This window comes from Onychomys torridus, chromosome 10, assembly GCF_903995425.1.
Source record: "Onychomys torridus chromosome 10, mOncTor1.1, whole genome shotgun sequence".
Lineage (NCBI taxonomy): Eukaryota > Metazoa > Chordata > Mammalia > Rodentia > Cricetidae > Onychomys > Onychomys torridus.
In genome coordinates this window covers 24,549,915-24,561,971 of record NC_050452.1, presented here as the reverse complement: position 1 = coordinate 24,561,971, position 12,057 = coordinate 24,549,915, and the positions used below count along the sequence as shown (strand labels likewise).

The following is a 12,057-nucleotide window of genomic DNA, read 5'->3' as shown; positions in this document are numbered from 1 at the left end:
TTTTTAAAATCTTCAGGGTTTCAGCTCGTGATTTTTTGTGGGCAGGAGAGGTCTGTGTCTAGCCCTTCTGGTTTCCCATAGGCTCTTCCGTGGTGACAGAGACAAGTCTCCACATCTATTCACAGCAGTTTTTGCACCCCCACCTGCACACTAGGCAGGCTGGCTATTGTGTACTTCCTATGCCTTTTAACTTCTTTTTCTTTATTGTGGTGCTGGTGATGGAACCCAGGGCCTCATACGTGCTAGGCGGAAGCTCTATCACTAACCTACACTCCCAGTCCACTTCCTATGCCTCTGTGTTTCTCCTTGCCTTCAACTCCTTGCCATAGGCATTGAAAGCCAAGGAACAGAAGGGAAATCATTCTATCTACAGGGGATGGCGTGCTGAGCTGCTGGAAGGGTTGCTGTGCTTTCTCCCACATTGGAGTCCTTTTGTTTCTACCCTTGGGAAACTGTAGAAGTAGAAAACAGAGTTGGCAAAGTTAATGAAATTTATGTTGTGAAAAGGAAGGAGGAGGAAGATAAAGGAAAAAGAGAACGAAGAAGAGGATTCATCACATCTCCTCTAGCAATCCATGTTTAAAGCAAACAGTAAACCATCTTACTTTGTCTGGCCCAGTCATCTTTATTACTGATTTTATTCAGATGCCAACTCTTAAGGCAAATAGCAAATGTGCTGCCTTGTACCACACTAGCCTTGACCAACAGAAATAAGTTGCTGCTCTTAGGAAGCACATGCTAAGCTCCTAGTGCCCCACATTCAATAACCATTTCATGAAGAGTAAACACAAGAAGTGGTCCATGATTCAATACATATCTAAGGTTTCTATTCCCTTGGCCTCACAGACCAGCAGGCCAAACCACATAAAACTCACCAAGTAAACCATCGTTCAGTTGATTCAAGCAGTTTGATTCTGAGTGACTTCCACAAATGCCTGTCACTAAACTGTCTAAGGACAATAAAGGTTGTGCTTTGGGCCCTGTTACAACCCATTTATAGACACAAGAGATGGAGCCGCACAGGGCTGGGGAACACAAACGAAGCCAGTAAGCTAAGCATGACGCAGCAGCCCAAGCACAGCAGAAGCAAATGGCAGATTTGAAGCAGACAGCTACAAGGAGTGCACTGTTCCTACACTCTGGATGTAGCTGGCACTCCTCCTAAGAAAACACTAACTCTCAAGAGAGTTACCGCTCCAACCATCATTAAACAGCTCTGGTCAACTACTGAAATGATGAAGTATCAAGGCTGAGCCACCTCAAACACCTTGATTCAACTTAGTGAACCATAAACCAAACAGGCTATAATTCGTATTAGTTTTTCTCCTCCAATGAAAGGGCAGGAAAACTTGACAAGAGTCGTGGAGCTTCTCAAAAGGCAAATTAGGCTTCTGAGGGTCTCTAGGACCAAAGACCTTTTAGAAGTGGCTGGCAAGAAACTCTACGTTTGGTGAGGGCTTCCTGCACCATTGCCACCTTTTCTCTGGCCTGGATATCCAAGAGAGCCTCAGCTTCCAGGAACAGGACTCAGTTATCTTCCCAGAGTACACCGATCTGCAGCTTTGGGGACCATAAAATGTCTAAACAATAAGAGTACGCTTAGGGACTACCTTTCCCCTAACCAAAACTTCAAATTACTTTCACAAAACCCTTTAACAAAATGATCCACTTTAAAACAGATTATGACCTATCAGATTAAAAGTTCCTGAAAGATGGATTTCCAAAGCAAATTTATTTCTATCTTATACTGTAGTCAGAAGTTCTACTGACCTCAGCAGCTAAAAAGCTCTTGTTTTGTTTGCTAGTGCTTCTAAATGGTGTGCCAACAGCCAATAGGCACATGAGGCACCAGGCATTGTATCTCACCTCATCTCCTAGTCACCTGTGAGGTAAGCTCTAATGCAAGGTCATAATTGCTGTCTGCTGTTCTGAAACCAAGGAAGCTCTAAATTCTAGGAGTTTTTCCATAACGTACTTGGCAACAAAAATTAATGAACCTGAACTCATTTGGAGGCAAAGCAGCTGCAGGCTAACAACAGGCTATTTAGTTTAGTTATCCCACTTAATGTGAATATCCCTATGATTTGCTACACACATAAGAATATGTGTGATTACTGAGTATGGCCCTAGGTCCCCAAGGTTACTTAATAGACAATAAATACACCTTAATACTTCTCCTAACTTCCCAAATCTTAGGTCTAAAACATCTGGCCCCAAAGGTGTAAAATACAGTACTATGGTTTCTAGTATAAACCCATTTCACAGATAAGAAGCTGAGACTCTTAGGGAAAGCAACTTGCCCAAGGCCAACAGCAGGCAGGGGTAGAGCAGACTTGGAGCTATGCCAGCATGGCTCTTCTCCAGAACCAGTTATTTGAAACTCAGACAAACACTTCAGTGAAAAACACTAGCCATAATGGCAGTGACACACAAGGTTTGGTACTTACCTTGCCCAGTACAGTGAGACATGGTTTGGGGTCCAATTCTGGCTGTTCGAGCTTCACCACTCCTACCCAGCCATATTCATACAAATCTTCTTCATCATTGTTATTACAGAGGCCCAGTGGATGCATCTAAGAGACAAAGTGGAAAGAAAATGTCAACAGGCTGGTCACAGACTGGCTTGACTCCCTTTGTGCATTTCTCATTGTGTACTACGCCAAAGCCAGCTCAAAACTTTAAGGCAGGGATGGTTTTTCAATCCACAGGGAATTCCACTTCATTACAATGAACTGAGCACTGGAGAAAACACAAAACTACTAGAAATAGATATTATAAGGACTGGAGAAAGAACTTAATAGTTAAGAGCATTGGCTGTTCTTCCAGAGGACCCAGGTTTAACTTCCAACATACACATGGCAGTTCACAACTGTCTATGACTATGGTTCCAAAGGATCTGATGCCCTCTTCTGGCCTCCATAAGCACCAGCCCTGCATGTGCTACACAGACACATGCAAACAAAATATCCAGACCTATAAAAATTATATGTGCACACATTCATGAGTGTGCACATTTGTGGATGCATATGGAGGCCAGAGGGTGACGTCAAATGTCTTCTCAATCTCTCTCTCCACCTTATTTTTTGAGACAGTCTTTAAGTAAACCTAGAGCTTTTCAATTCGGCTAGAGTGGCTGGCCAGTAAGTCTCAGAGATGCTCCTGTCTCTGCCTACCCAGTGCTAGGATCACAGGTGTATACTGCCATGCTTAGTTTTCATATGGTACTGGGGACTGAATCCAGCCTTCATGCTTGCACAGCAAGCACTTTGTGGACTGAGTCCTGTCTTCAGCCCTATAAATGTATTTTATGGCTGCTATCTCTCTGCTTTCAAAGTAATGGTTGTCCCAAGATGAAAGCTACCTAACAAGAAAAGAGAAAAAAAAATGTCATATAAATGGCAATCTAAACTGCTATAAAATATCATAAATCTAACACTAAGCTTCACTAACCAGGAGAGCATCCTGTTTGGTTTCTAGATCTTAAGGTCACATTAACTTATCCATGAGTGCCAAGAGACACATTCAGGACTTTATGAGAGAACTAGAAACGTAGCAAACTATCAATATAATTAGCAGGCTAGTTAAAGACTACAAATGATTATTGGGAAATAAATGCCATTCTTTGAGGTCTTTTCAAAATCTACACAGCGAAACAAACAAACAAAAAACCCACAACACCCCCCTAACACACACACACACACACACACACACACACACACACACACACACACACACAAAACCAACTAGGTAGAGGAGCATCAGCTTATTTTCTCATATAGAAGTCTGGAAAAAACAGAAATTCCTAAGGTCTATTCTCACAGTCCTAGCATTGACTTGTATCAGGCTATTCTATAGTAATTTCTTCCCAGGTTCCTTAAGACGCAGTAAGTTCTAAAAGAAAGTTAAACTCAGAAGTTCTAGTGCTGGAGATTTGGCTCAGTGGTTAGGTTACTTGTTGCTCCTACAAAGGACCAGGATTTAATTCTTAGCATCCACACAGCAGTTATAGTTGCTAGGGATCAACATCCTCTTCTGGCCTCTGTGGACATGCACATGGTTTAAAACATAGATATACATAATATAAAAATAAGTCTTCAAAACAAAACAAAACAAAAAAAGACTGAGGTTTTAATGGCAAGAACAGTAAGTCCATGGGAGTCTCAGGAAGTCCATGAAATTGACCAGATGCACAAGGCACCTCCCTCTCCAAGCTTATGTAGGTCATAAAGACTACCAAGGACAAAGAGATCAACTACGCTGCCTAGAAGAAGCAGATCTGCCAAGCTTCCTGTAAGAGTCTCAGACTAGCTAAGTAGCCTGGCAAAGATACTTTCGACCAGGTAAGTTGCCTGCAAGTCAAGCACTGTGCTCCAGGATTCCAGCTTTTGTCAGCCATCATCCATGCTGGGGTGGCTTTGGTGATACAGCGGTCTTTAAGTAATTCCTGCTCCTGTAAGTGGCACCAATAAACTCACTGGTTTACCAACATGGACCTAAGTGGCATTTGTGCTTTGGTCTGTCCCTGATTCTCTATCAGGGGTGAGCAGACATTTGTTTAAGATTCTCTAAGGAATATTGTAACACACCACAGGCTCCAGAACCCAAGAGCAATCTGGAAAGAGAAAATTCTCATAATTTTCCAAGTTATAAGCCTACTTTTTTAATGTTTTTTTTTTTATTTATATGTGTACAAGTGGTTTGCTAGCATGTACATCTGTGCACCCAGTATGTGTTTAGTCTCTTCAGAGGTCAGAAGAGGGAGTCAGATCCCCCGGAACTGGAGTTACAGATGATTGTGCGCTACCACATGGGTGCTGGGAGTTAAACTCAGGTCCTCTAGAAGAGCATCTAATGATCTTAACTGCTGATCCATCTCTCCAGTCTGATGTGCCAAACTCTTAAGTTGAAGAAATATATTTAGGTTAGTATTAAGCACCTTCTAGGACACACCTTTAATCCCAGCACTTGGGAAGCAGAGGAAGGTGGATCTCTGTGAGTCTGAGGCCAGGCTGGTCTACCTAGTGAGTTCCAGGACAGCCAGGGATGCATATAAAGTGAAACCCTGTTTGGGGAAAAACAAAGCAAAACAAAGAACCTTCTAGGTTCCACTATAGAACCCACTATAGATAGGATAATAGCTCCAAGATCATCCATATCCTAACCTTCAGACATAGGGATTCACCTTACCCAGTGAGACACTCTGGCAGATGTGACTAAGCACGATGAGATGAGGATTTCCTAGACTCTCCAGGGCTAGTATATCAACATCAGTGTTGTTCTAAGCCAGCAGACCTGTAATAACTTGTAGCAGCAAATAGAAAGCTAATGCATATTACTCCTTACTTATTTTACAGGTGAAAACAAAAGTTCAAGGTAAATGATCTTGTTTTCCAAGACAACATAATAGGCAAGCAAGTACACTCAGCCCAATGGATTCTACGGTGATTTCCCACTCTCCCCACTTGTTCTGTGCCCCTTCCTCTGAGAGCTAATGATCTGAAACAGAAAACACTAAAAGAGAAAAACCTTCAGAACAAAAAGGTTTCTATCTTTAAATTGGTTACAGTCCAGGGCAATGTGCTATTTAATGTGAGCAGCAAGAGAGCCAAGGTGCTGAGAGTGGGAGGTATGTGTGAAGCTGCAGGGCCTCAGAGCAAATTCTGAAGGAAGAGCAGGACTAATCATTCCAAACTAGGCAAAGAGGTGCAAAAGACAGAGAGGAAGAATGAGACCAGATTGACTAGTCATATAAAAAGTCATAGTCTACAACAAAACAAAGAAAAGGGCTTAAAAATTAGAACAGAGTTTGGATATCAAGATAGTATCAGAGTTTCAAGCAGTAAATGCCACACTGAAGACAAGAAGCACTGAAGCAAATGGGTGACACACTTTCCATGCAGTGATAGGCCTGATCTCCAGAGATGGCAATGGGGGTACAGCCTAGAGATTCTTGGAATCCAACTTCTATGTAATAGTGTGAAAAGGGTTGCAGAGCCCATGGGGCAAGTGAGGTCTGAGGGTGCTAAAGGAGCTGCTAGCAGCTGTGTCCGTAGCTAGTGACTACCCACGCCCTGGAATTCCAAAACGAAGTCCCTATTTCCTTGTTGAGTCCTCATTTCAGAGTTTTTCTAGTAAGACCAGTGAGGGTTCTGCAGCAAGGCAGACAATGCAACCTTCCCTCTAGGAGGCCCCTGTAGGACTTAGCCCATCCTGAAATGTCCTATGTATTAAATCAAAGTAGCCTAAAATGCCAAGCCCTCCTACAGCAGAAGAGGATGAACAATGATCACCAAGTTGTACCAACAATTCAATCACCTATAACCTTCAGGAAAAGGTGAGACTCAGCTCAACCCAGCCCAGCTTCAGCTTCCCAAAGTCTCAGGTCAAGTCACTGCAACAGCAAGCACATTTGTGACACTGTTTTACTGTATTCCATGGATCTTCTATTCATGTGAGCTGGAGGTTTCCAGACAACCACATTGTTACTTAAAATACCTATGGGGTTTGGTCAGTGATAGAGAACAGCTTTGAAAGAACAGGGGAATGTAGACCTAAGAGCTGGGTCTTCGTCAAAACTTCACTAAAGAGAACCCAACAGATATGGCCAAACACGCATGAGTCCATTCATATAAAATGTTAATAGTAATATAATAATAATAATAATAATAATAATAATGAGGAGGAGGAGAAGAGGAGGAGGAGAAGGAGGAGGAGGAGGAGGAGGAGGAGGAGAAGAAGAAGAAGAAGAAGAAGAAGAAGAAGAAGAAGAAGAAGAAGAAGAAGAAGAAGAAGAAGAAGAAGGCGGCAAATAAAGAGACTAAAAGCAGATTAGTGGTTATCCTGGGCTTGGAAGTGATAAGAAGAGCCTGCTTCATGGGTATAATTTCTTCTTAAGGGTGATGGAAATGTTCTGGAACCTCATAGTGGTAATAACAGGTGTACAATACAGCATACTAACCCCCACCCCCACTACTTAAGCCATCATTTCTCTATGTAGTCCTAGCTGTCCTAGAACCCACAGAGATATGCCTGCCTCTGCTGTGATTAAAGTCATGCACCATAATGCCTGGAACTAAATGCTTTAAAATGGTAGGGTTTTTTGTTTTGGTTTGTTTTGGTTGTTGTTATTTGTTTGTTTATTTTGGTTTTTCGAGACAGGGTTTCTGTGTAGCCCTGGCTGTCCTGGAACTCACTCTGTAGACCAGGCTGGCCTCAACTCACAGATATTAGCCTGCTTCTGCCTCCTAAGTGCTAGGATTAAAGATGTGCGCCACCACATTTGACCAAAAATGGTAGGTTTTAACCAAGCAATTGTTTACTCAAAAAAGGACTTGTTGGCTTACTTTTGTCCTTGGTAAATGTGGGTATCTAGTGTAGGGTAATGTAGTTTGAATCCTTCCAGAACACTGGCCAAGTATAAAGGGCCTTCCGCAATCGTGTCCTGGCCCCACAAGATGAACAACAGGGGTAAATAACACTGAGAAACACTTCACAGTATCTCAGGATCAACATTTGTAAACTGAAACTCCATAGAGGCTATGGTTTCTCTCTTTCTCTTCCTCTTTGTGTGTGTGTGAGTGCATTAACACTCTGGGGATCAATCCAGGGCCTCAAGCATACTAGCCACGTGCACCAAAACAAACTTACTTACTTATTTAATTATTCATTCACTTGTTTGCTTAGTTTGCTTGTTTATTAACTGTAAGTCTCGAACAGTCCGTTAAGTTTCCCAAGCTGGTCTTGAACTTATTATCCTCCTATCTCATCTTCTAAATAGCTGAGATTGCAGGCATATGCCATCATATCCAGCTATTAAAAAGGAGGGTGAGGTGGATTTAACTGTTGCTAAATCCATCATTTCCTACTTTGTTCCTACAATTGCTTTGTGTTTAATTAATATAACCATGTTGTTCCATGGAACACATTTTGAGAATACACTGGGAGGAAGAACATATACGCACTGAGAGACTAAATCTGATACAAGACAAAGCTAAATAGCCTCAAATACTGAAGAACCAACCATAACTCAAGAGTAAAAGGTAGAGAGTGGATGGATGGATGGATGGACGGATGGACGGACGGACGGACGGACGGACGGACAGACACACACACACACACACACACACACACACACACACACACACACACACACAGCAAATAGAAGGGAGGGAGAGGAGGGGATAATAAGAACGGGAACCAAGAACAGCAGAAGCCAAGGTTGGAACTTGACTCACTACAGCCACTAAGAAAATAGGACCTAACATTAAGCAAGGTGTGTCAAGAGCATGTGCCTAGGTATGCAGAAATGTCAGGCCAGCACTCTGGAAAAAACTTCCTACTAGGCTGGATCAAGAGACACTGGGGCAACTGTTGGCAACTTAATACATCAGCCCTGTCAAGGCTGTTGACTACTAAATAGTATCAAAACCTTAAAAACAATCAAACAAACAAACAAACCACCTCTTCTAAAGCATTGTCAGTTGCCATGGGCTGTTTACTTTTTTTTTTTTTTTTTTGAGAGTAAAGATATCATAAAAAATTATCACAGGATTGAAAACCCAGCTCAGAGGCAATAATATCTCTGTGAATTCAAAGTCAGCCTGATCTACAGTGAGATCCTGCTTCTAAAAAAACAGAATGGGGTGGGGGTGACATAAAAGACTGCCACCTACCTCACCATCCTTGCCACTTTCCAACTCCATCTCAGTTCCCTACTTTTACTTACTTCCCCAGTAGTTAACCCTGCAAATTCAATCTTAGCTACTACAGTTAACCAATATAACCATCCATTTTATTCATCTCTCAAAGATATATTATAGAATTCAGGCTGTTGTCAGTTTGCCTCTGACAATAGTCCCACACTTATAGCCATTTGCATTATAGGGTTCTATTTAACCCAAGGGGTCCAAGTTACAAAGTCAGGAAAATGTTTCTTAAGTAAGTAGAAATAATCATATGATAATATGCACTAGTAAGCTGATCTGATGCAAAGGATGGTGTCCCCAGGTAAAGGTAGGCATCACATACAAATGAGAATATTATGTCAGGGGAAAAGTAAAGTGGGGGGGGGGCGCTTTTCATTGGATAGTATGTACTAGGTTACATTTCAATTTCATTTCACCCTTACAGCAAACTGTTGGAATATTCAATGGTGGTGATTAGACAATATAAAGAAGCTGTATACTGGAACTGCAAGTCAGCAATGAAGTCAAATTAATGGTACCATGAAAGCTGTGTCAGCCAATGAACAGCTGGATCCCACTTAAAGCCAATGGCAAATCCTGGTTAAGGATTAAAGAACTATGCATGGGTGCTTTCACAGAGAATGATCAAAGCAGAAAGTAACTATGGGAAAAATGAGTTCTCTCACTTGGAAAATGACCCTTGGTATTACTGCTGAAGTCAGACATAAATAGAGGATACCACATCCACTCAGATAATTCTCCTGAAAATATTCTAACACTGCCCATCCAAGACCCCACTGTTCAACGCAATTATAAGATACTGGGGCTGTAGTTACATTCCAACTTGTTAAATTAAAAACAAACTCTTGACCTATCTAGCCTCAGGTTATTAGCCACATTATTAGCAGTGTCATGTATGGGTTCTATATCAGAGTGGACCTTAAACAAACAAAAAAACCCAAAAACTTTATTTTCAGCCTCATTTTTCAAGACAGTCTCAATCAGACTCATTTCTATTATCTAAGAAATATTAGTCCCTAATTTTAAAAGAGCCAAAACCCCTTCTGGAGAGCAATCATCTATACAAAACAAGGATCTTCTACATAAGAAATTCATATATCCTCCCAAAGGTCCAGCTAGATATTGTTTCTACGCCACTGTTCCACAGCCACCACGTAAAAGCCACAGCTCCTAATACACATGTTCAGTCAGTGCCATCAGATTACTTCACATAGGGTCAATATGTACTTCTGACACTTTATCGTTCAAAATTAATATTAGTCTTCTACAGTGTATGATTTTCAAATATGGCATGTTAGCATTTAAAATTACAGGCACTTCTGGGTTTTACTTTTTTTTTTTTTTTTTTGGAGACAGGGTTTCTCTGGAACTCATAGAGATCCACCTGCCTCTGGAACTCACTCACTCTTTAGACCAGGCTATCTAATTCATATTCTCTCTCTCCTCCCCTCCCCCTTCTGCACCCCCCTCCCGTGTGTGTGTGTGTGTGTGTGTGTGTGTGTGTGTGTGTGTGTGAGAGAGAGAGAGAGAGAGAGAGAGAGAGAGAGAGAGAGAGAGAGAGATGCATGTGAATACGAATTTGGAGATCAGAGCAAGGTTCCCAGTGTCTTCCTCCATCATTCTCTTCCTTGCTGCCTTGAAACAGGGTTCCTCACTTAGCCAGAAGCTCCTGTTTCGGTTAGGCTGGTTTGCTAGTGATCTCTTGGGATCTTCCTATCTCTGCTATTCTTCCGCTAATGGTAGAGTTACAGGCATGGGCAGCTAGAGCTGGATTCTTTTTTTTTTTTTTGCTGGAGCTGAGGACCGAACCCAGGGCCTTGTGAGTTAAGTCCCCAACCCCTGTAGCTGGATTCTTAAGATGCATGCTGGGAATTCAAACTCAGGTCCTCATGCTTGCAAGGTACTCTTAAACCACTGGTCATCTGTCCAAGCCCTGAATTTTTCTTAAAATGTTTGGAGAAGTAGAGTTTTAAAAGGCCTAATAACACATAAGAATTCAGAGATATCACAAAGAAAAAAATCATATAAGTTCAGAAACCTAGAATGGAACCTGAGAAAGATTCTGCTAAAGACAAGGTACTTCGTTCTCCACTAGGAAATGGAAGGATAGCTCCACAGCCTAGAATGAAAAGACAAGCAAGTTTTCTGAGACAGAACCCTGGGAGAACACCAGGCAAATAATAAGCTACAATTAAACACAAGGATAAAACAAAGTGTGGTCTGTGTTTAACTTTGATCTTGTACTATAGGAAAAGTAACTTGGGGATGTCCAATATGGCGTGAGTCAAGGCAGGAAAAACACTTGCTTGTCCTTTATGGAGATTGTTACTATCCCCAAGGCTTTGGTGGGATACAACAGTTAAATGAAATGTGACGCAAACAAATAACATAGTAGATGCTCAGTGACTAAGCTCTCTCTACTTTCTCTAGATTTGTCACGCTCACTTTTACTTTATGCCTTTGCCAAGAACACTCTGCCCTTCAAGACCAGCTTCAATGTCACTCTTTCCCCCAGCTTTCTTGAATGTACTCACAGAGCTCAGTTGCTTTGATACCAAACATTTTCACAGTGCTTACCAGTTCCTTGTACTGCCCACACCTCACCCCTCCACCCTACACTTAATGTGAGCATCTGCTTCTAGAAGAACAGTGTTGCTGTACTCAGAGGTTCCAATCATCTTACTGTTAGCCTTGACATCAACAGGCGCTCAACAAATGGCTGCTGGCCTCTCTATCGGGCTGCTTGCTTTGTTTTTGGAAAGCCACTGGGGTTTCTGCTTAGCTAATGGAGAGACGAAGGAAAATCAGGATTTAACCAAAATATCACTGAACTTTAAAAGATTAGCTCTACTAAGTGCTGATTACAATTTGTCAAAGAAGACTCAGTGGCACTGGTACCAGCCCAGGAAGCCAATACTTCCTACCCAGAGAACACAACCTTCACTCACAAAGGCTGGTAACCATACATCTTGAAATGTCAGTGGAGGGGGAAAGAAAATAGATGACCCCTCCCAAAGAAAGCTCCCTATGTCTACAATTTTCCTACATATGTCTAATCCACAAAGTTACTGTAAACAACAACAAAAAGTAAGGAACTAAACCCAAGGAGAGGTAGGAATGAGATACAGGTACAAGGATTCCAACAGAAAAATAAAGGGAACTCTCAAAGTATGATAGCTGTAGGAAAGTAAAAAAAAAAAAAACAAAAACAAAACAAAACAAAAAACCAAAAAAACAAAATACAAAGAACCTGAACCACTGCCAAATGGGTTTGTTGGTACTGAGGAGTTCTACAGTTCTGAAAAAGAAAATGAAATGTGGAAAGTAATGTAACTAAGGGTAAGATTAACTG

The 12,057-nt window shown here is 41.6% G+C and overlaps 1 protein-coding gene across 2 annotated transcripts in view; it reads right to left on the bottom strand.

Annotated features, from left to right (window-relative positions):
- Positions 1-12,057, bottom strand: part of LOC118591797 (kremen protein 1) — a 259,224-nt gene that overhangs the window by 166,451 nt on the left and 80,716 nt on the right. For both annotated transcript variants that reach the window (XM_036200171.1, XM_036200172.1), the window contains exon 2: positions 2,448-2,573. In XM_036200171.1, the coding sequence (XP_036056064.1) occupies positions 2,448-2,573 (126 nt within the window). The remainder of the gene's footprint in view (positions 1-2,447; positions 2,574-12,057) is intronic.